Raw genomic sequence first — 25,929 nt, 5'->3', positions numbered from 1 at the left:
CTCCTTCCTGCGCTCCCTGCTCCAGCTCAGATCATTGCCCATCAACAAAGCACTGCATTACTGCCAATCTGTCTTCTCTATTCCTAGTTTCTTCTCTCTCCAACCCATCTTTATACTGTTCTCTTTATATTTATTTATGTTGATATTCCTGTCTCAAAAGCAATGTCATGTTACTTTCCTGCTTTAAAATTTTCACTAAGTCCTAAACATGACATAGCCCTTAGAAATCCTATTCCACTTTACCTCTTGGGCTTCGTGTTCTGTCCTTCATGTCTTCCCATACGCCCGAGCCACCAATTCTCACCCAGGCCAGTAATGTCCACCTTTCCACACCTTTTTACTTATGGAAAGAAACAGACTTTGGAGTCACATGGACTGGGCTCCGATTCTAGCTCTGTTATTTACTTGCTGTGTGATTGTGGGCAAGCCCCCTAAATCTCTTGACTTAAATTTCTATTTCTAGGAACAACATAGATACTTTACAGGGTGGCTCTCCTAAATAAGATGGCATATTTGCAAGGTGCTGGTGCACTGCAGGCATTGGTATGTTAAGCCCTTTGTCTTGCCTTTTTTTGGGGTGGGGGGTGAGGGGGTCAGTGGTTAGACCTAGACTTAGAGCCTTCTTCCTTTCCATTTTTCCCTTTCCCTTCCTTTCCTTTTTTCCCTTTCCCTTTCTTGGATAGTTCACTTGTTTTCCTGACTTCGAAGTTCCTCTTTGCTGAAGATCCCCACATCTCTCTCTGGAGCCCCATCCGCTCACTGAGCAAGGCTGCCAGGGGCCCGCTCACACGCATTCCTGGCGCTACGCCAAATTCAACATCCCTACACTTTGCTTATTGTTTCCTCCAGACCAGCTCCTCTGCCAGTTCCTTGTATTCCTCAGGGGCTCCACAACTCTTCCAGAAGAAGAAAACTTTAGTTTCATCTTCAACATACTCCTCTTCTTAATCCCCCAAGTATCTAGTTAGTCCAGAAATTCTACCAACTTTATTTTTGAAATCTCCCATTTCTCCATTCTTGCTGCTTCCCCTGAAATCCAAATCCTTATCAACTTGGCTACTACAGTAGCCCCATGCGAGCCTTCTATGTCCAGCGTGTGGTTTATGGCTAGTAACAAAAGCCCAGAGGTTAATACTGTGGGCACCAGGGCCAGACTGCCTGTATTTGAAGCCTGGTTCCATCACTTGCAAACTGTGTGGCTTTTGGCAAGTCTTGCATCGCTCTGTGCCTCAGTTTCCTCATCTGTGAAATGCGGCAAATGACAATGCCTACCTTAAAGGGTTAAGTGAGAAAATACATACAAAAGTTTAGAGCAGAACTTTAATAAGTATTCAATAAAAGTTACTATTATTTGCCTAGAGGATAGATATAAAATTATAAGATTGATTATTTAAAAATGTAAATTCTACCCATTTGTGCCTCTGCTCAAAAACTTCCAATGAATATTCTCAAGGATAGACCATATGTTGAGACATGAAACTAGCCTCAGCAAATTTAAGATTGAAATCATACCAAGCATATTCTCTGATTACAAGGCTTTGAAATTGGATGTCAACCGCAAAAAGAAAGCAGGAAAAATTACAAATATGTGGAGATCAAACAACATGTTTTTAAAGAATGACTGGGTCATAGAAAAAGTAAGAAGAGAGATCAAAAGATACATAGAAACAAATAAGACTAAAAATACATCCTATCAAAATTATTGGGAGGTAGTAAAGCAGTAATAAGAGTGAAATTTATATCATTACAGGCCTATCTCAACAAACAACAAAAATCCCAGATAAACAACCTCATGTTACACCTTAAAAAACTAGCAAAAGATGAATAAATGAAACCCAAACTCAGCAGAAGAAAGGAAATAATAAAAATCTGAGCAGAACTAAATCAAATAGAGAACAAAAAGGCAATAGAGAAAATAATGCAACCAAGAGCTGGGTCTTTAAAAAGGTTAATAAAATTGACAAACCCTTGGCTAGACTCACTAAGATAAAAAGAGAAAAGACACAAGTAAACAAAATCAGAAACGAAAGAGAAGTTACTATGCATACCACAGAAATACAAAGGATCATCCAAGAATACTATGAAGGACTATATGCCACCAAATTCAATAACCTCGAAGAAATGGACAAGTTCTTAGAAACATATAGCCTTCCAAGGCTGAACCATGAAGAACTGGAAAATCTTAACAGGCCGATCACCAGTAACGAAATTGAATCAGTCATCCAAAACCTTCCCAAAAGCAAAAGTCCAGAACGAGATGGCTTCACTAGTGAATTCTACCAAACATTCAAAGAGGATCTAATACCTCTCCTCCTCAAACTCTTCCAAAAAATTGAAGAAAAAGCAATACTTCCTAACTCATTTTATGAGACCAGCATTACCCTGATACCAAAACCTGGTAAGGATAACACAAAAAGGAAAATTACAGACCAATATCTCTGATGAATACAGATGCAAAAATCCTAAACAAAATTCTAGCAAATTGAATACAACAATGCATTTAAAAGATTATACATTACAATCAAGTGGGGTTCATCCCAGGGCCACAAGGATGGTTCAACATAACACAAATTGATCAATGTGATACACCACATAAACAAAATAAAAGATAAAAATCATCTGATTATATCAGTAGATGCAGAAAAAACATTTGACAACATACAACATCCATTTATGATTAAACCACTTAATAAAATGGTATAGAAGGAAAATACCTTAACATAATAAAGGCCATATATGACAAACCCTCAGCTAATATCATAATTAACAGTGAAAAACTGAAGCCCTTCACTCTACATTCAGGAACACGACAGGGTTGTTCCCGATCACCTCTGCTTTTCAACATAGTATTGGAAGTCCTTGCTAAAACAGTCAGGCAAGAGAAAGAAATAAAAGTTATCCGAATTGGGAATGAAGAAGTTGTCAACTTTTTGCAGATGACATGATGCTTTATATAGAAAACCCTAAAGGCTCCACCAAAAAGCTATTAGAAACAATAAACGAATACAATAAAGTTGCTGGCTACAATATCAATGTACAAAAATCCATTGCATTCCTACATACTAACAATGAAATTTCAGAAAAAGAAATAAAAAACAATTCCTTTTGCAACTGCAACAAAAAGAATAAAATACCAGGCCGGCCTGGTGGCTTAGGTGGTTAGAGCTCCATGCTCCTAACTCCGAAGGCTGCCGGTTCGATTCCCACATGGGCCAGTGGGCTCTCAAGCACAAGCTTGCCAGTTCAATTCCTCGAGTCCCGCAAGGGATGGTGGGCAGCGCCCCCTTCAACTAAGATTGAACACGGCACCTTGAGCTGAGCTGCCACTGAGCTCCCGGATGGCTCAGTTGGTTGGAGTGCGTCCTCTCAACCACAAGGTTGCTGGTTCCACTCCTGCAAGGGATGGTGGGCTGCGCCCCCTGCAACTAGCAACGGCAACTGGACCTGGAGCTGAGCTGTGCCCTCCACAACTAAGACTGAAAGGACAACAACTTGAAGCTGAACAGCACTCTCCACAACTAAGACTGAAAGGACAACAACTTGAAGCTGAACAGCACTCTCCACAACTAAGACTGAAAGGACAACAACTTGACTTGGAAAAAAGTTCTGGAAGTACACACTGTTCCCCTCTAAAGTCCTGTTCCTCTTTCCCAATTGAAAAAAAAAAAAGAAAGAAAATGTACACCTCATTAAAAAAAAGAATAAAATATCTAGGAGTAAACTTAACAAAGTATGTGAAGGACCTATATACTGAAAACTATAAGACGTTTTTTAAAGAAATTGAAGAAGACACAGAGAAATAGAAAGACATTCCATGTTCATGGATTGGAAGAATAAACATAGTTAAAATGGCCATATTACCCAAAGCAATATACAGATTTAATGCAATCCCCATCAAAATCCTAATGGCATTTTTTAAAAGAAGTAGAACAAAAAATCATCAGATTTGTTTGGAACCACAAAAGACCCCCAATAGCCAAAGCAATACTAAGAAAAAAGAATAATGCTGGAGGTATCACACTCCCTGACTTCAGCTTGTACTACAGAGCAACCATAATCTAAACAGCATGGTATTAGCAGAAAAACAGACACATGACCAATGGAATAGAATTGAAAACCCAGAAATAAACCCAAATAAATATGGACAGATAATTATTGACAAAGGAGCCAAAAACATACAACGGAGGAAAGAAAAACATACAACAGAGAAAATAAATGGTGCTGGGAAAAAGGGAAAGCCACATGCAAAAGAATGAAACTAGACTGTTATCTGTCACCAAGTACCAAAATTAACTCAAAATGGATCAAAGACCTAAACATAAGATCTGAAACAAACTGCATAGAAGAAAACATAGGTACTAAACTTAGGACTTTGGGTTCAAAGAGGATTTTATGAATTTGACCTCAAAGGCATGGGAAATAAAAGTAAAAATAAATGAATGAGACTATATCAAACTAAAAGCTTCTGCACAGCAAAAGAAACCATCCATCAACAAAGAGGCAACCAACCGAATGGGAGATGATATTTGCAAACAATGCTTCCGATAAGGGCCTAATATCCAAAATATATAAGGAACTCATACAACTCAACAAGGAAAAGACACACAATCCAATTAAAAAATGGGCAGAAGACATGAATAGAAACTTCTCCCAATATGACATACAAATGTCCAACACATACATGAAAAAATGTTCAACTTCATTAGCTATTAGGGAAATGCAAATCAAAACACAATGAGATATCATCTCACACCTGTTAGAATGTGTATTATCAACAAGACAAATAATAACAAGTGTTGGAGAGGCTGTGGAGAAAAAAGAACCCTCATACTCTGTTGGTGGGAATGTAAATTGGTATGGCTGCTGTGGAAAACAGTACGGAGGGTCTTCAAAAAATTAAGAATAGAATAACCATATGACCCAGCAATGCCTCTCCTGGGTATCTACCCAAAAAAATTGAAAACATTTATCTGTAAAGATATGTGTACTCCTGTGCTCATTGCAGTGTTATTTACGGAGGCCAAAACATGGAAACAACCAAAGTGTCCTTTGATAGATGAATGGATAAAGAAGATTTGGTATATGTACACAATGGAATACTACTCTGCCATAAGAAAAGATGAAACACGGACATTTGCAACAACATGATGGATCTAGAGATTATTATGCTAAGTGAAATAAGTCAGACAGAAAAAGTCAAGTACCACATGATTTCACTTACGTGTGGGATTAAAACTGAAGGCAATAAAGGAACAAGACAAAGAAAGAAACAAACACTCAGAGACACAGATAACAGTTCAATAGGTACCAGAGGGTAAGGGGGAAGGGGAGATAACAGAAGAGGGTGAAGGGGGTCAAATATATGGTGATGGAAGGAGAACTGACTCTGGGTGGTGAACACACAATGGGATTTATAGATGATGTAATACAGAATTGTACACCTGAAACCTATGTAGTTTGTTGACCACCGTCACCCCAGTAAATTTTAATTTTAAAAAATTCACATTCACTGGAGGATTTGATTAGCATTTGGTTTCATTTACAAAATTAGATTGTTAAACCTCTTACACATTTCAAACTGCATTTTAAAATTTAATATGTGGGCTTATCCGTTTGAAAACTTCCAAAGCCTGACTAACAAACAAAATGTTCCTTGATTATTAATCCTAATCAATCTAGTCAATTAGAAAAAAAAAGAAAATACATTTATGCAGTACCTAAAAAATCAGAGTCCAGTTAACATCAGAAACTTAATCTAGTGATATAATAATTGTTTTTGAAAAATAATTTTTTATTTTTCAATTAGAGTTAACATATTAGTTCCAGGTATATAACATAGTGATTAGACATTTATATAACTTACGAAATGATCCCCTGATAAATCTAGTACCCATCTGACACCATACATAGTCACTACAATATGATTGACTATATTCCTTATGCTCTACCCTACATCCCCATGACTACTGTGTAACAACCAATTCTTCGTCCCTCCCCCGGTGACCCATTTTCCCCAACCTTCCTCCCATCTGGTAACAATCAAAATGTTTGCTGTATCTGTAAGTTTATGTCTGTTTTGTTTGTTCATTTATTTTGTTTTTTAGATTCCATATATAGATGAAATCATATGGTATAATAATTATTCATAGGATGAATTCCTAGGGCAGATCATCTCCAATTCTAATTAATTTTAGGCAAGCCTTTAAATTAGAAATTTCTTACTTAAACCTGATTTCAATATGAAAACAAAAGTAGATTGTGGAAAGAATTCATTATTTAATTATCCACTTCTGGGAAATAATATTTCCAATATTCATGTTCACATGGGATATGAAAAATAAAATATCTCATTATTATAATAACCATTAATTCCTGAAATGGAAAACAAAATAGTTATTTTTACATTCTGTCTTTATGGCTTTGTTTTGTATGGGTCTAAGTGTTCTATAGAAAGGTGAGCCTGACCCAGTCATAACCAATAAATTTTAGATTTGCTGTTGTTTAATCCCTGTAGTGACACTTATTCCTCCTTCAATACAATGCTAAATAAAAACCCAAACTGACTAGCCACAGGTAGGGAGAAGTCAAATTGAGAAACATAAATGTAATTAGATTTTTATGTCAAAACTTTCTTTTATAATCTTCCTAAATGTTCTTTTCTTAATAAGAAAGAGGTGCATTTTTTTTTTACTATGGGCTGTTTATTCACTCTGACTTCTTTTGCTGCAAACAAAAGCCTAATTTGATAGTATTGGCAAGCAAGCTAAGATATGAAGTAATAAAAACAATAGTGGCTCAGTTTCAGCCCTGGATTGGGGCAGGTGTTGGGGACAGACTACAGAAATGAGAGGATGGTGGAAAGGGAAAGGCCTGAGCTTTCATGAATGACTGACTAGCATTATTGACTTTCAGTCTGGAAGAAGATAGCACTTCCTATTTCAAATCAGAAAATGAATTCTGCTCAAATACATCTTCTTCAGAGACAGGCCTTCCCCACGCCACGTCTAGCCTTAGTGTTTGTCATACTGCTTATGGCAACATTGTATCTCCTTGTGTGTTGTCTGTCATCTCCATTAAAGTGTACCCTCTGTATGAGCAGTGACTTAGTTCAATTTCGTATCTCCACCGCCTCAGATGGGTGTTCAATAAATATTTGTGGAGTAAATAATGAATAAATGTATACACAAAGAAAAGAATGAAGTAACAGCCAGGCAAGGAGGGGGCTTGCAGAGATTTGCCTAAACAAGTGCACCATGGCCAGGAGAGGAGGTGCAGTAGCCTCGGGGGAGTTCTCCAAGGTGCTGCCCTGGGGCTCACTGAATTAATGGGGCAAAAAGACACAGTGTTGGCTGGCACTGCTGTCAGTTATACTCCTCACTCCCCGAGGTTTGTAAACTACTTTGCCATCTCTATGCCTAGTTCTGAGACAGTTTGGGGGAGCCCTGATTACTTCTTTCTCCATCTGATTTCCTTGCATTTAAAGGGCAGAACTGTGAGCACAGAATTCGGAAGGTGGCATAGTTGAGATCTGTGCTTTGTAGCAGAGATGCCAAAATTTTAACAAATTCAAGTTGAGCCTGGGACACCTCTTCTGAAGGCATACAGCGAGGGAGAATTAGGGTATCCAGTGGATGGGAGAAGACCATAAATAAGGTCCCAACCAAGGGTGAGGTTCTCTGGGTGACGGTGGGTGAGCTGATAGGGCAGCAGTTGCATTCTCATCTCCTCCCCCAAAAGGTGTGCAGCAGGGGAAGGCTATCCTCCAGAAATGCTTTACTGCTCAGATTTAGGAAGAATGAGAAACCTGTCGCCCTGTCATGGAACTTCAGCTTGCCAGGGACCCCCCAGAAGTGATAGGCTCCTAATCACAGAAGAGATATAGATACTGAACTGTCTAAAAGGACTACAGCAGTGATCCAGGGGAACAGTTAATTCTGTGAAGTCATGAAAGTGGCACAAAGCATCCACTGGAGGAGGGAAAACTGAGAAGTGAGCAATGATCCTCCCACTTTACAGCACCTTGGATTCCCCTTGGTAAAGTCCATAAGACAACAATTTGATTTTGAAGTGATTACTTCTCGGATGCTTTAACTTTTCAGTTTGGTAAAGGTATGAACATGCTGGAATTTTTTTTCTCACTGCACCCCACCCCACGATAGAAAGTGAGGGTCATGAAGCTAATAGATGTGCCCTTGGGATCCTCTCACTGGAGAGGTCCACATCTAAAATACTTCCTTTTGCATTATAAATTTTGTGCAAAAGTATATCATATTTAAACATGTGCATGTTTATTTAAACATGTATGTTTATTTAAGCATATATGAGAGAGAGAGAATGTGAGAACATCAAATCATGTATGGTGTTCAGTGGGAGTAATTTTTTGCCTAATGGAACATATAAAGCGGACAAAACCACTGCCATTCTCATCTGTACATCCCTTGTTTCTGAACATTATTCATTTTTTATTTTTATCTATCACAACTGGCAAATTTTTTCTTCATAGTTGTGTTTTGGGTTTCCATTTCTTGAAAGTGACAGTTCTTGCAAATGAACATTCTACTTGATGTATTTATTAAAGGGGCTTATATAACAACAAAGTGTTACTTAGAAGGGAACAAGTTTTAACAGTATTTTTTTAAAAATCTAGGTTAGGTTAATAGAATTTTCTTTGCTTTCAATTTCCTAAAGCATTTAACTATGCAAATATTTACATACTAATGATCTCGTGTGGTATTGATTTTTATTATAATATGTGCCCCCCAAAAAAAACTTTTACCAAAACCCTGCGGGTAGATTAGCAATTGCTGATGTTGAGGTACAGAGTTTATAGCTGTAGCTCTCACAGTGCTTTTGTTTGTTTGTACATATGATAAAGATATATATAATAGCAGAAAGGTTTTTCAAGAGAGGAAAATCACCCATAATCACCCATTCCAATATCATTTCTTAAGCTTTGAAGTTTTCATGTTCAAATTTTCCTCAAAACAAATATGGCTTCAAACTAATAGTTTTCTTTTTGTGTATATGACTGAAAATAAATATTTCATATTATATAATTTGGCATCCAAACCATGTACAATGATTTAAAAATCAAGTGAACATGCCCATACATAACACAAATTCAAATCCTAAATTATAATTATATTATCATTAATGTAATAAATCTAAAATTTAATGGCTCACGTATTTCTTCTAATTTATCATCAGTAAATATCCTAGAACTGAACCTACCCATGAATTTAACATCATTAATTTACCAAATAAATTCATAGAGAACACATAGTTTTTCTTTATTGAAAATGATCCAACCATTTCTTCTTCCAAGACAAGCACTACATGAAATAATGTGAACCATTTCAGAATATATAAATATTATAAAACGACTCAACTTTGTCTTTCATCTTTATATGCTCATTGATGAGCACAGTGCCTGGCATGCTGTCATTGCTCAGTAAGCACTGAATAAATAAATCAGTATCAGAATATTCTCTTTGGGGTTCTATCCTTTACGTAAACATTAATAAGAAGCAAATAGAAATGCCAACGTGTTACTTACAGTGCTAGGCAGCAGTAATTTTCCCAGAAACATTCTGAGGCATTGCTTTGCAAATCCTTGCCTAAGTTTCAGGGCAAGTATAGGAAAAGGAGGGTATTGGGAGACTTTACCATCAAAAACCCTAAAAACCAAATTAGATAGATCATAACATAATCGGGTTAGAATTTTAAAATGTTTTGATGCAAAGGCTGGTGCAGGCTCCAAGTGCCCTGGGGGGGCCTCCCTGCAGCATGACCCACTTGGTGGTCATACAGGGCGGCCAGTGCAGAAACCATTTCAGCTGCTACTTTTGGGACTTGGCATTGAGGGAGCATGCCACAGTTAACCAGAGAGGAATTTATGATGAGGCAATAAGCAGCTTCTTTAGAAATGTGGATAGCAGGCTGTCTTGATTGACCTGGAGGAAGAGGTAGTAAATGAAATTCTGCAGGGACCTTTGAGATGTTTGATAGCAAGCAGCTCATCACTTATCAGTTCCTGGCTCAGGGAATAATTGGGCTTTGGGTCACAACATTTTTGGCAGTCTTCATCAAGAACAGATTTTAGAGCAACTCAGAAAGTCCGCAGAGCAGTGGTTGTCTGCAGGGGTTTTTTAAAATAATACATTTCATGGGAGGAGGAACAGGATCTGGACTTGGCACATTTCTTTAAAAAGTGCTTAAGGATGAATCCCCAGAAGAATACAGACTCGTGACTTCAATATATCCTTCTGTCTTTATTTGACATCATTAGCAAAATTGACCTCATGGTGAATTCTGGAAAGTTGGGTACAACTATAAAGCCAAAGAGTCTGGATACTTCGAGAGCTGGGGCTTTTAAAAAGTGGCAGCAGAAGCCCTTTGATATTTGCCACCAACACTGTGGCAAATATGCTGCTTAACCAAACACACTCTGCGAGCTTTGAAGGATCCCTTAATAGGGACCTTAATGAAATCAGCATGAACATAGTTCCTTTTCCTCAACTGCATTATCTTGTGTCGAGCCTAACACCTCCGTCTGCACTGGCAGGTGTTAACATTCCTCCTTGAAGGTCGGACCAGATGTTTTCAGATGCCTTCAGTAAAGATCACGAGCTAATTGGGGCTGACCCCAAACATGGGTTCTACTTCACTCGTGCCCTCATGGTTAAAGGAAATGTCCAGATTTCAGATCTTCGCAGAAATACGGAAAGATTAAAACCTTCTCTATGGTTTGTCTCGTGGAATCAAGAAGGCTGGAAGACCGGCGTGTGTTCCGTACCTCCTGTGGGCCAGTCCCATTCATTTTTAGCTTTTGCAAATACCCATGTTTGTATGTGAAGCCTGCCTCCATGGAAGTTAGCAAGAGATTCGTGAGGCTCTATACAAAACAGGCTCATCTTCATCACCATCTACAAAGTGAAGGGATGGAGGAAAGCTTTTTCACAGAAGCTGTGTCATATTTTTCAGCACTCATACAGGAATATAACCAACTGGATGCCACAGAAAGCATGCCTGTGGAAGATTTATCTAGACTAAGCATAGCTGTGTAAAAAAGAAACCCAAAATATACTTTTTCTTAATTTCACATTGTTTCTGTCATCTTCATAATTTTTGTGATTCAGAAAGCCCGGTTTGTGTTTTTCATGTTAGGAAGTATTTTTATCTGAATGAGTGGTTCCATTTAATCAAATTTGTTGTGTGAAATTCATAAAGTTCTAGTACATGAACTTCAAACACTTGTCTTCAGAAAACCCCCCTTTTCTATAATTCAGAGAACAGAGTTCTTCAGCATTTTACTTTATTTATGAACTCATATTTAGGCATTTATACAAGGTAATCATGTATTTGGTAAAAATCTTGTACATATATATTTTTATATTTATTTGTAACTTATGTTTTTATATTCTGTTTAGATTCAGCTGGTTCTTTAAAAGTACGTACAGGGAGTTGAAGAACACAATATAAATATTTCTGTGTAATACCCAATAACTTCGGGGATAGATTTTATCACAACTATGAACGAGATTTTGTTTCTTCTTTGGTTAACCACTTGTTTACACTCAAAAGAATCAACATTTATTTTAAAATGTATTTGTAGTAAATTATTTTTAAATATAATGCTTTATTATCAAACCAGTTACTTTTATAATAACAAATTGTCCATAATTTTAAACAACAAAAAAAGATGTTTTGACTTTAAAATCGTATTTTTGAAAGGAAAGAAAATTTGCTATTGCTGGAGTTGATTTTACCTCTTTTTTTTTCATGTGTGATTGATATGAGCATTTAAGGCTGTCATTTTCAAGTACATTTTCAAGTTTAGTGTTCTGTCATCCATTCTGTGCCATGAACATTACTATAACGTCAAACATGGAAAAGAACAGAAGCTCACCAAAAACAAAGAAATAATAATTTAAACAATAAGTTTGAATGTAGGAAGGGCTGGCAAAATTATGTTTTAGATTATGCTTCTCTACATGAAGCTGAAATTTTTCACACTGAAACTTTAACGTGATTGTCTGTTGCATGGCATTTGGAATACAGAGCCACAGTAGAAAATGACAGTGATTCATATGTTGTACAGTGCTATGGCCTGTACCCCAGAGACAGATTAGAAATGGCTCCAGTTCAATAAGCTCACAAATGAACAAGAATATTTTATCTTCAATTTTTTTTCAGAGCCTTTCACCTAGGGACCAATGTGTATTCCTCATGGATGAAATAAATCAGCATTACTTACTTCAGCTTGATGTTACATTATTAGTTGTTATATGGCTGAAGTAACTAGGTATGTGGAAGCTAGTATTTATTAGCTTAACTTTGCGCTAGATATGTACATAAGTTGTGGTTTTAGAACTCTCTGTAGTTCCAGTATCTGTATCTGAAAGGAGACATCAATGTTATTAAAGAAGCAGCTGCTCTGTTACAAATTCCATGTAACATGCTTGAGTTTTAGGTCTTTTCTCTTTGGTCAGCATAGACTCTTCTCATTTCATATGATGTACACACCCAAGGTGGGAATTGGAAAAGAAGTTATCACCTAGTTAGAGAGCTTAGTTGAGCTTAGAACAAAGTCTGACACAAAATCTCAATTTGTAATTTTAGAATGTATTTCATACAGGTTTGAGAGCATCACACTAAATCTGTAATTGCCAGAAGCATTGTTAAAGTTTAATGCATATTAATTATATTTTTAGTGATAATGATAAATGCAGATATCTTTTACATTTTAGATAGTTGTTCATAACAAAAACATGAACATTCCCATCCTTTTGTTTGTATGGTGTTAGGGGGTAGAGAGCACACTCCTCGCAAGAGTTTAACTGACGGGACTGTAGTCTTTGTGGGCAGGGTTTTAAGATAAACCACAAGGGGTAGTGAGGCCCCCAGGGGCTGAGAAACAGCAGGAAGCCATTAACACTCCTAGGCCTATGAGAGATGGCGCTAGGGGAGAGACAAGGCCTGAAAAGAGCAATGGCTCTAGGAACCCACTGCCACCTTGAGAGCCACATACCTAAACTCACCATCTTCCCACCCTCCAGGTTGATGCCTCCCACTGGCTGAGTCCGACTGAAGCTGAGGGTGAGGAGACCTGGAGATGCAGGGCTGAGGGTCAGACCCCCAGGACGCAAGGCAGAGAAGGGCAGAGAATGAATCTAGGAGGAGTCGGGAGAGGGGGTCAAACAGAAAAGGGCTGACAAAGTGGCCACCTAATTTGTACGTACTGATGGTTTGATTCTGCGTGAGAGAATGTTTTCAGAGTTCCGGTTTGAATCCAAGCCAGAAGTCTCAGAAAGTATTAAAGATGGCAACAAGTTTTAAGTTGCTGTTTTGTTACATTTTAATGAGAACTTATGGTTATGTACAAATCAATAGATAGTTGTGAAGTAAATGCTAAGTATTGAAATAGATGTCAAATCTCTTGACGAGAAAAATTGGAAACAGGAAATATTTTTATCCAATGATTATAATAAAAGCATACTTTAAATTGCTATTATAGTCACCCAAATTTAAGTAAGTGATTCCTAAGAGAGAGGAATTATGTTCCCCCAAAGTACTCTGGATCTCCAGGACAATGCTACGCAGTACCTCCTGAAACATGTGCTGATTCCTTTGCAACGTCCCACATACATCACAAGTAAACTGGTATTTAGTGAATTCATTTTAAACTCAGATTTTTTGTTGTTGTTCTGAAATTTCCCAGGGGGGAAGAAAGCATAACAATCCTGAAATATCATATGTGCAAAAGGAATGAACAGGAAACAATTCCTTTTTGTACTAAGGTGGGCACATAGGAATACATCTGTGTCCTCTGGGTCAGGTGACAGGAACCTTTGGGAATGACTTAGGTTCTGCCATGGCTCTAGAGGGGACACTTGCAAATGCCTTGTAGTGTCTCAGGGCTGAGCATTCCCAGTGGGATGGGGAGTGCCAGCGAGAGGCTGTGGGGCTGACAGGCTCGTTGGCCCCCGGGTCCCGTGACCAGGATTGATTCATTGAAGTGCTAAACATCCTGTAAGGCGGAGGGGAACGGGAACTAGGAAAGCACATGCCTGACATTGAAGATACAGAGATGGGGAAAGATAAAAAATGATGAAGAATGAAAAATGGAGAACTAAATTAGAGATGAAAGACAGAATAAAGTAGTGACAATGAGCAAATAAGAGAGAGGAAAGTAGATGAATGGGAAAGAAAGGAACATTTATTGAGCATCTCCTCTGCCATACAAGCTAGTCCGTGGGTATCCTTCTCCCCATCTTAGCGATGAAGCTGAGGCTCAGAGAGCCTATGTCATTTATTCAAGGTCATACAACCAGCAGGTGATAGAGCCAGGCTTGGCCCCAGGTGTGTCTGACTCTAATGCCTGTGAACCTCCCATTGCACACAAGGAGAATGAATCCATAGTCCTTAGCAATCATATACTGGCCTTAAATCCAGGAGGCAGCAGCCTGGGGTCCTGTTTTCCCTTCTAGATTTCCCATGATGCCACCCCAACCTGCCTGGAAGTTCTGGAATTCTCTCTCTTCCTACTCTTCAGTCTTGCACGTTGCGAGTAAAACTGTCCCTCCATCATATGCACTGCTAACAGAGTCCCTAGCCAGATACACAAGGACTTCAACTGCAAGAATGTTTTCATAATCATTTACAGGAAACTGTAACTTAAAATTTTCTTTTTTACACACACACACACACACTCACACACACACACACACACAACTGGTTTAGTCTATAATTCATTTATGAACTCCTGAAATACATAAAAATAGACTCAAACGAATAGAAAAACATCCATTCTTGGATAGATTGACTCAACAGGTCTTCTTAATAAACTTATCAATGATGCAAACCCAATAAAAAAAATCAACAAACTCTTTTATAGAGTTGGACGAGTTGAACTAAAGTTTCTATGAAAAAGCAAACATGTAGTAAACATTGAAAAGGAAATACTGAAAAGATAAACTACAATGGTATGTATTAGCTTCATTAGACATCAAAACATACTAAAAAGCATCTATAATTACGATAATCTGGTACTGGTACATGAAGAGACCAAATGGCCAGTTGAATAGCAGATACATATAAAAGCTTGGTAAAGGTGACATCTCAAATCATTGGGGATAAAGATGGACTTTTTAATAAATGTTGTAGGTACCACTAGGTCACCCTTTGGGACAAGGTAAAATTAAATCCACATCTCACATCACACACAAGAACAAACTCCAAATGAATTAGAGATCTGAATGTAAATGAATGAAGCTATACAAGTAGCATAGGGAGATATGGTGACTACATCTTTAACTTTGGTACAAGGAAAGGCTTTCTAAATAAAGACTCAAAATGCAGAGGCAATAAAATAAAGTATTGTTAATTTGAATACATAATTATTTTTTAAAATTTTCATGGCAAAAAAAACCACACCATAAACAAAGTCAAAGACAAATAACAATCTGAAGAAAATTTTGGCAACATATTCCACAGACAAGAGGTCAGTATCCTTAATGTATATAGAACTCTTAAAATTGAGGGACAGGGGATTGAAAAAAAATGAACAGACAATTCACAAAAACAAGATATATAAATGGCCCTAAAATATCTAAGAAAATGTTCAAGTTCACTCATAAAGAAATGTAAATGAAAACAAGACCGAGATACCACTTCTTGCCTATCAGACTGGCAAAAACTAAAAAGCAAGACAAACTCTGTTGGTGAGACTTTGGGGAAATAGGCCCTCTCAACTTGGTACAACCTTTCAGAAGGAAAATGTGGCAGTATCTAACAAACTACATAAACACCTGCCTTTGACCCGTCCCACTTCTAAAAATCTACCCTGAAGATAGACCTCCAACAGTACCAAAGGTTATTCATTGTAGCTCTGTTTGTAATAGCAAAATATTGGAAATAATAAGTAGCTGTGGTAGGCAGAATAATGCCCCCCCCCCAAAGAAGTCCATATCCTGAACCTATGGCTATGTTACCTTCCATAGCAAAAAGGGACTTTGAAAGTGTGACTCAGATAAGGATTTTGAGATGGGGAGATTATCTGAGATTATCCAGATGGGCCCAATTTAATCACAAAGGTCCTTATAAGTGAAAGATGGAGGCAAGAGTGTCAGAAATTCAGGTAGCCTCTAGGACAGGTTTCTCACTGTCTGAGAAAGAACTTGCAAATAAAGGGGAAAGGTTCAAATTAAATGTCATGCTGGACTGGAATCATATATATCAGTATAAACTCATGGTTTAGAAAATATATACTTATAGGTAGATATAGAAATAATATAAGTATGTGCACATGCATGGATTAGTACATATCCTTGCTGAGAGAATCTAGGAATACCTAGAGCCTAGATCTTGATGCCATTCTCCAACAAAACGAACCAGGACTCTTGAATAAGTGGTTAATTCCAGGCCTGGGGTAAGGGCAATATAAATGGAATATCTTATGATCACATAAAATAAGCAAATATTTTTTTAAAATGGGGTATGTCAAAAGGACGTAGAAGCCAACTGGAAGGAATTCCCAATAGCCAAAACAACAACTTAAGCCATAATATAAAATAATGATGGTATTAGATTATAACCCATAGAATAAAATGTCCATGAGACCATATTTATATAAATAATTGAAAAAATATGTGGAGAAGGAAAAGCTTTTCCAACAAACAAATATAAACGGAATGAGGAGATAAGGCACAATTAGGCAAACATCATAGTAATAACTGTTGCAGGTAAGAACCACCAGTGGCTGCTAAAGTGAGTGGGCAAAAGAATGAGGAGAAGCAAGATACTAACATTCTCAACATATCTACCCAAAGATTTTTATCAGTTAGAAAAGAAAAATACATTTACGTGAGTGGAGAAACCTGGTGGCCACCACCTTAATTGAGATCAAGGTTCACATCACCAGAAATAAGATATATCATCAAGTGTTCTCTGATATGACGCAGTGACAAAGATACAACAGCATTCTGTGGTTTAAGAATGATATGTAAAAAATGCACAACCTCAATCTAATCATGATAAAACACTGGAAAAATCCAAAGTGAGAGAACTACTAAAGAGCTGCCCAATAAAATTACCTACTTATCAAAGGTACTTATCATGAAAGCCAAGGAAAGAATCAGGAACTGTCACAGAGTGGCGGAGACAGCAATTAAATGCAATGCAAGATCTTGGGTTGGGTCCTGGAACATAAAAGGGACATTAAGAGAAAAACTGATGATATTTTAAGAAGATCAGTAATTTAGTTAATAGTATTGTACTAATAATACTAATTTCCCGGTTTGAGCATTGTAAATTGTTAACATCAGAGGAAGCTAGACAAAGGGTATATGTAAACTCTCTGTACTAGTTTGCAACTTTTCTGCAAATCTAAAATTATTTCAACTAAAACATTTCTTAAAATGTGGATTCATTATTATCTTACATTTAGTTAATTTGTTCAAGAATAAACAAATTTGTGCCTCAAACTCTCTATATACTAGGCATTCAGTAATTGCTGTATTGAGTGAATAAATAAATGATCCTCCCCCCTTGCTCAAGCAATCAAGAACTAAAAATGAATTAAAATTCACTCTGATCAGATTTATGAAAATAGAATTATAGTTGAGGGAGAAAAAGAAAATCTTTCTGATAGGCTACAACTGGATTTATTGGCCTCATTTAAGTTTGTGAACAAACCTAAAACCAGTGTGTTCCCCTTGGAGAATTGAGTGTAGAAAGGGTCCTGGACCATATGATTTCACTGATATGTGGGATATAAAACTGAAAGCAACAAAGGAACAAGACAAACAAATAAACAAAAATCAGTGGTTACCAGAGGGTAAGAGGGGAGTGGGTGTTAGATGACGGTAAAAGGGATCAAATATATGATGATAGAAGGAGAACTGACTCTGGGTGGCGAACACATATACAGAGGATGTATTACAGAATTGTACACCTGAAATCTATGTAACTTTACTAACGTTGTCACCGCAATAAACTTTAATTTAAAAAAATAAAAGAAAGAAAGGGTCCTGGAACCTTGGAAGGGCTAGGAAGCAAAGAATCGACTTGGTGGCTTGACCTTTCTTTATCATTTGTTTACCTTTGGAGAAGTAAGAGCCTGTGGTACCAGGGACCTTTATTAATTATTTTACTTTCCTACCATTCCTGAACATAGCGTACAGAAAAGTAAATCTTAAGAGTTATTTTCATTAACTCCTCTAAGTGATCCCAGACATGTTAATATCTTGCCCCACATTTAAAGAGACTTGCTGAACATTTTTAGCAGTCTCTTTAAAAATCAAATAATTCATTATATTCTTTGCATTTAGATCCAGCTCTTCATGATACAGTTAAAAAAACTTATTTCCATCTCTTCCAACTTTGGTAGAGAAAGACACCTGCAAGTTGCCATCATCTTGAACATTTTGGTGGTTCCTCAGTTAGTTCAACATAAAATTATCACATGATCTAGCAATTCCACTCCTAGGTATGTATATACTCAAAAGAACTGAAAAGCAAGTGTTCAAACAAAAACTTGTATAAGAATTTTCATAGCAGCACTATTCTCAATAGCCAAAAGGTGGGAAAATAAACAACAACAAAAACCTTAATGTCCATGAACCAGTGAATGGATAAATAAAATTTGGTATAGCCATACAATGTAATGTTATTTAGCCATAAATACCGTGTTTCCCCGAAAATAAGACCTAGCCGGACAATCAGCTCTAATGCATCTTTTGGAGCAAAAATTAATATAAGATTCGGTCTTGCATTATATAAGACCCTGTATTGTATTATATTATATTATATTATATTATGTTATGTTATGTTATGTTATGTTATGTTATGTTATATTATATTATATTATATTATGTTATATTATGTTATATTATATATTACATTACATTATATTGTATTATAATTATATAAGACCTGGTCTTCTATTATAGTAAAATAAGACCAGGTCTTATATTCCGATAATTTTTGCTCCAAAAGACGCATTAGAGCTGATTGTCCAGCTAGGTCTTATTTTCGGAGAAACAGGGTAGGAATGAAATACTGATACATCAGTTCTCAGGGCTCGGTCAATTCCAGCCCAGCTTTAGCTGCTTGGGTTCACTTAACATGTAGGGAGGAACCTATAGGTCACTTCAGGGGTATTGTGAGAACATAATTTTTCAATTTAGTGATGGGTTCATTGGTGTTCATTTTATTATGCTTCAAAACTTATAAATATATTCTCTTATATGTATAAAATATTTCATGGTGCTTTTTTGTTTTTCATAAAGAAGAATAGCTCTACACCCTAAGAATGATGCTAGAAGTTTAATTCCTTTGAATGGGGAACATTCACGGACCAAATAGATCTTCCAAAATGGCTGCAGATAAGTGTGTTTCTCCCTAGGCTTCCCCAGTTGGGATCACAACTCAAGCAGATTTAGGGCTGGAAAGCTGCTTCAGTTATGGTGTTCTATATTCTCTTTGTCTCCTTCCTTGAAATTAGAAGATAAGTAATAAAGTACATGATCAAGAAGGAAAAACTAATCATCTTAACCAACACATATGTTGGGAGAATCAATCCACGGGGGCCCTGAGCATTGCTGGACTTTCTTGCTGGGTAGGCTACGGATGCAGGCCCTGACTTCTCTTTACCGGGGCCATTTCTCAGGGTTGTGTTTGAGGAATGATAATATCTCTTCCCCAAGAGCAGCCTTGCTGACCACTCACCATAAACGTGGTTCCTCAGTTAAGTCAGAAACCTACTGCATCCACTGCGGTGTCCAACTAGGCCCACCTCCATCTCCTCTGTTCAGTTTGGGGTGCATAGAAAACATGTCATTTTCATGCTTCCAGCATCCATGAAACACTAAAGGGCTAATCTGTTAACTTGCTGTAGGGTAAAATCCCAGGCCCTTCACAGGACCTGCCCGTTTTGGTGACAAAGATGGGATGCTGATGGAGACAGGGCATTCTGGAAGAGAAAGGACAAGAACCCTCTTGGTAGGTTATGGGATGTGAGAAGACTCTGACATCTGGTAGGATTGCTCTCGCCTAGGTGGTAGTGAGGGTGGGAGGGTAGAGTAAGGGTCTGTCACTGTTCTGTGTGTTAAACGAGGCTGAGCAACAAAAGGTCTGGTCGAAACAGGCCACCCAGTGGGTGCTTTCATTGTGGCACGTGCTCCTCTGGGGTGGGAGATGGAAGGACAGTGGGGCATGACAGTGGGGCAGCAAGCCACACACCCCAGCCAAGAGGTAGGCAATATGGCTGCGGCAGATGGGTCAGGGGGTCCACAAAGCTGAAATAACGTGTCAGCACTGAGGTTACAGAACTTTGGGTAGGCTGAAACAGCAGAAGCCTGTTTGTTGAACCTAGTGGTGGGGGGGGCGCGTTGAGACGGAGAGCAGATGCAAAGTCTTGCTTGCTGGCACCAAGCCGGTCTCTCCCTCCATCTCTCCCCCAATGCCAGCTACTTCAGGGAAGAAGGCTGGCTGTGCTGGCGAACATCAGGGAGGGGAGAGGAGGGATTCAGATGTTTATGGCTCTGTTGGATGGAGGGACCCATGTCTACTTGGTCCCTTACGGCTGCAGGGGGAGCTAAGCACCAGGTTGGCCCAAAGTGCTGAGGATACATGTATGGATGAAAAAGGGACCACATACTAAACCTGACTAGCTCAGGGGAGCCTGCATGGTGGACCCTACAAACTCAAGAGAGCGAAAGTAACCACGCAGGATGATCTGAACACAAAAATTCCTAACTGAAAGCAGGTCGTGGTGGGTAGTCACGTCCCAGACCTGTACCTTCTTTCTGTTATCTTTTCGTATCTCAGATAACACGCCTTTGAACTCTCAGAATAATCTTTTATAGCCCCTCGTGGCACAACCGCTGCACCAGAACATGAGGCCACAGAACCCCTCGCTGTTATCTTGTTCCCCGCATACCATCTGTGTGCTGTAATGTTAATTGGTAACTATTTTGTACCCAACAATGTAAAAGAAGTATGTGTTTTTCCATTTTGCCTTTTTTATCTAATCCCAGAGATTTCCCTGCTTTGCTTTCTCCCGCTCTTTAATCTATTAACATTTCATGTAACTTTCCTTACTCTTCTCCTTTTATTTTAATGTGTAAAGTAAGTTGCAAAACTGCCATTCTCCAGAGCATTTTCTCAATCTGTTGAGATTTTGCTTCCTGGCATATGTTATCAGTTTGGCTCAAATAAACTCATAAAAATTCTCTACAGGTTCGGACGTTTCTTACATGGACACAGGACAGAGCAATGGCACCAGAAGATGCTAAAAGAGTGATGCCCCTGAACCCCAGTGCTCTCCAGAGGCCAGGGGTACCCAGGGGAGGAAGCAACACCTAATCTGCGATAAGGAGCCAAAGGACAAAAAGCTGCCCTCACCCCTTTGCACCCCGCAGGTTCCCCGAGCTGGGAGACAGCATTATTCCTGAAACTGTTACAATAGCCCCTGAAGTACCTGTGTTAAACTCTTTGGTCTGTGTTCCCACACAGAAGAAAAAATCACTGGAATTCAATTGATAGGGTTCGGACAAAGTTTGCAGTAAGGAAGGGAAATTAAAGTGACCTTTGAACGGCTTCAAGACACTGCAGTTGTGTTCCCCGCATATACGTGTATAATGAAATGGATGTGTTACTTGCTTATATTGTAAATATTCATAGTGATGAGAGGATATGCTCCCATTCAGGGATTCCCTGACCTCTTCCATCTGGTCTAATAGAAAACACAGAATCCCAGAGAAAAAGAAAAATCACAGCCAGTCTCCAGAGGCCATTGCCAAGTACAGCAGCACCACCTGCCGGACACAAACACCAAATACATCCTATGTTAGTTTCTATGGCTGCCATAGCAACGTGCCACAAAAAACGGAGTAGCTTAAGCAACAGAAATGTATTGTCTCAGTTCTGGAAGCTGGAAGTCCACAATTAAGGTGTCAGCAGCGTTGCGTCCTTGTGAGGGCTGTGAGGGAAAGATGTGTGCAGTCGTATTGGATTAGGGTCCACCCTAATGACCTCATTTCGACTTGATTATCTCTGTAAACACCCAATCTCAGGTCACCTTCTGAGGTAGTGGGAATTAGTACTTTTAACATACGAATTTGTGTGTGGCGGGTGGGGGGGGGTTGTAGGGGGGTGTCAAAATGCAACCAGTAACATGCTCCTTTCAAAAATGCAAGGCAGCTATTGTCCATTACTGACCTCTTGTTAAAAATGACCCATGGAGGCCTTGCGACTCTCAGACCTGACATTCCCATTTTGGGGTGGGTTATCTAGGACAAGACAACTACAAGGAAAAGGGCCCATTTGCTGGTCAAATTAAAATGTATTTGAGGGCACGGCTGGCCTGGCCTTACTGACGTCACAAATTTGCATAAAGTAGTAGCTAACTCTCTGGGAAAACCTTGATCCCCCACTCTGCCACCCGAAGCAAAGCTACTGGCTCAACAGGGCTTTGGGTTCACAAAGATTCTCTGAAATGCCTGGGCCTGGCTCCCCTTTGATTCAGCTCAGCTGAACACTGTGTTGTCGACAGCGCTCCTGACGGTTTGACCCGGCATCCGCTGTGGTGGTCACTGGCATCAGTGGGCAGAAGCCAGGGCTGTTCTCAAAGCTCTGGTTGTTGGCGCTGAGGGGCAGGTTGTCAGGGCGGGCAGTCCGCCAGAGGCCCTGAATGTCCCAGCACATTCCTGCTGGGTCTGCCAAGGATGCAAGGCCCAGACTGCTCTTTGCTCAGGCCATTTCTCTGGGTTGTGTTTGCAGTGAATAGGACTTCCCACCCGTTCTCAGGAATTTTTTTCGCTTTCCCGTTCCCGAATCCTGAGAAAAGTTGGTCAGGAAATCGGGAAAATTGGCTCCTTGAACCCAGTAATACCCACAATGGAAAGTAAATGTACTACTCATAATGTATCTATTAGACATTTTTCCTATTTATCGTTAGATTTATCGCTAGGGTTTCCAGGTGGGAATTCCCGCCCATACTTGGGAATTTTTTTGCTTTTCTGTTCGCGAATCCCAAGAAAAGTTGGTCGGGAAATCGGGAAAATCGGCTCCTTGGACCCAGGTGCTTGGTAGTATCAGCCGTCACTTTGTGGAAACGATTCATCATGGTGAACAGAACACAGTTTATATCTCAGGATTTGGGAACGGGAAAGCGAAAAAAATTCCCGAGAACAGGCGGGAATTCCTGCCTGGAAACCAGCAGTGAACAGCCTTGAGGAATGAGGTAACCCTCCCCAACCCCACCAGCTCACCACTCACGATAAAAGCAGTAGATTCTCCAAGCCCGGTATTTTTCCAAGGTGCCACAAACCCACTGAAGGCACAGCACCAATTTAAACCCATCTTTATCACCTCTGTGGGACTTGCGGGGCATATGGGGAATTGACACCAGCCGCGTGCTTACACTGCTTGCTGTGCTATGAGTCATCAAGACCTCTGTCTCTAACACAGGTGTAAGACTGTTTCCTGTATTCTGCCAGTGTCCGTGAAATAGTAACAGGCTGATTTATTAGCTTGCAAGTAGCGTAAAATCCCAGATTCTTCACAGACCCTGAGTTCAGGGGGAATGATGTAAGAGTAAAAGCCATGTACTTCCCAAAGGTCCTGGACAAGGATTCTCTGAGCATGTGACGTTCTTGGCTGGTTTGTATGCCTAATGTTTGGTCTCCCCTAGGTCACTTTGTTCTGTTACAATAATTCAGTTGCCCATTCTTTCAGTTGTTCAATTCCCCCAAAAGACATTAGTATCCTGCATAAGACACTCTTACCACTTTTTAATAGCAGTAACAGCAGCAAAACTTATAGAGTGTGAGACATTGTTCTTGAGGCATTGTTCTCTATACCTTCTCTATATTACCATCTTTACTCCTCAGAACAACCCTCTAAAGTGGGTATTACCACCTCCAGTTTACACATTAGGAGACTGAGACGCAAGTCGTACAGTTAGTCAAGGCTAGAGATAGGATTCAAACCCAGGCAGTCTGGCTTCAGTGCTCACTTTTCACCACTCATTAGACTGCCTCAGAGTAGGCCTTTTTTATCTCAGGGCCATAATGAATGACAGGCCCAGAGATCTTGGTTTGAAATCTTAGGAAGATAATGCCAGTGAAACTTTTAACACTTGACTTTGACATACAGCATTTTAAAATACTTTTTGACACTGTATATTAGACAATTAGACAATATTCCTCTTTGCTTTGATCTTTTCTATCCAACCTATGTATAAATCCAGTCTCCAGTTTTCATACTCTGTATTAATTTCCTATTGCTGTGTAACAAATTATCAAATTCAGTGGCTTAAAACAACACAGAGTTATTATTGTACAGTTCTGGAGGTCAGAAGTCCAAGATGAGCTGGTGGGACTGAGTTCCTTCTGGAGGCTCTAGGAGAGAATCTGTATCCTTGCCTTTTCCATTTTCTAGAGGCTGCCTGAATTCTTGGCTTATAGTGGCTTATAGTGGCTTGGCTTATAGTCCTTTACTCCATCTTCAGAGCCAGCAGCATAGCATCTTTAAATCTCTCTCTCTCTCTCTTCCCCCCCCCTCCACCTCAGCCCTCTTGGTCAGTCTTTCCTTTATAAGGACGCTTGTGATTTCATTGGGCCCATCCAGATAACCCAGGATCTTCTCCATCTCAAGCTCCTTAACTTAATCTCATTGCAAAGCCCCTTTTGCCATGTAAGGAAAAAAATATTCACAGGGGATCAGGATGTAGATATCTTTCTTTTGGAGGGGTATCATTCTGCCTACCCTAGACTCTAAGCAGTTGTCCCTTTATAGTATGGAGATTTTTACACAAGTATCTGCACTGGAGATTTAAACAAGCTCATTTACTAGATAATTAACAATCCATTTCGTCTTGGCTTTGAGAATGGAGCCCTGAGAGCATTTTACCTTTTGGGGTCAAAGAGAACATACTGCTAGAACACGTGTTAGAAACCTTAACCAATGCAACAACATAAAAGCTTAACTATTTAAAAATGTACCTGAAGTCGAGCATTCATAAGCATGAACTCCTGTTGGTTTTTCATGTTTTCATTCATAGATTTTGAAAATATAAACCCCATCTTGACCTAAAATGTAAAAAGGAAAAGAGGTTTAATTAAAACAATGTGTTCTACATGCATCCTCATATGCTCTGAGTTGGGCTATCGTGAACTTATGGCAATGTATAAAAAACAAAAGAAAGAAAGAAAAGAAAAAAACAGAAGAATCTCTGACGTGGCAACACAACATGGATTCTAGTCTTTGCTCCTAACTAGCTGTCTGATCTTGGGAAAGCTTAACTATCCTGGCACATCATTTACTCACCCAAGACCAGCTGATTGAACTGGATGACTTCCAAAATCTTCTGCTCTATAAGCATACGGCCCCCATGTCTCCTGATGTTGCTTCCTACTGTAAATCTTGAAGACTGAATACTTAAAAACAAACAAACAGAAAAAAACCCTCTCTTTTGTGAGGTCCAGGGTAGACACCGTCCATCCTTTCACTTTTTGTCCAGTTAGATGAGAGAATCTTTGTTTCTGAGAAGACGCCTTGTGTACCTGGAGGATAGGATTCTGTGCTCCTTGCATTGTTTCAGGAACAGGTTTCTCAAGGTCACTATCGATTCTCTTCCTGTAATCCCTGCCCCTCTCCACATACCCCCTATTTCCATCCACCCACTGCTGACATCCCTTGGCCATCCTCCTTTAACCTCACCTTTGTTCTCTTCAAGCTACTACTGACGTTCTCAAAATGGGAAAACAAGGATAAATATCCTGGGAAACACAATTTTTAAATGACTATATGGTGTTGACTCTCTTGTTTATCTTACTTAAGAAGTTCTTAAGTGGGCTGTCAACTCTAGGTGAGCCAGAACTCTAATTTTTTGTTCTTAATCCAATTGGGTACAGAAGACCTTCC

At 39.0% G+C, this 25,929-nt stretch overlaps 1 protein-coding gene and 1 pseudogene across 5 annotated transcripts in view; one reads left to right on the top strand and one right to left on the bottom strand.

The window, feature by feature from the left end:
• Nucleotides 1-25,929, bottom strand: part of PLGRKT (plasminogen receptor with a C-terminal lysine) — a 42,625-nt gene that overhangs the window by 13,399 nt on the left and 3,297 nt on the right. For 2 of the 4 annotated variants that reach the window (XM_081066019.1, XM_081066020.1), the window contains 2 exons: nt 25,333-25,442; nt 25,008-25,094 (listed from right to left, as the gene is read on the bottom strand). In XM_081066019.1, the coding sequence (XP_080922145.1) occupies nt 25,008-25,088 (81 nt within the window). In that variant the 5' untranslated portion in view covers nt 25,089-25,094; nt 25,333-25,442. The remainder of the gene's footprint in view (nt 1-25,007; nt 25,095-25,332; nt 25,443-25,929) is intronic. The other 2 variants (XM_081066021.1, XM_081066022.1) reach the window with 1 other exon arrangement.
• On the top strand, nt 9,638-11,190 carry LOC308504767 (tubulin epsilon chain-like; annotated as a pseudogene). Its single transcript has one exon. The product of its transcript is annotated as a tubulin epsilon chain-like (transcript).

Source organism: Rhinolophus hipposideros, assembly GCF_964194185.1.
Source record: "Rhinolophus hipposideros genome assembly, chromosome: 11".
In the NCBI taxonomy this organism is placed as follows: Eukaryota; Metazoa; Chordata; class Mammalia; order Chiroptera; family Rhinolophidae; genus Rhinolophus; species Rhinolophus hipposideros.
Note: the sequence above shows the minus strand (reverse complement) of the source record. Positions and strands in the feature narration are given on the sequence as shown.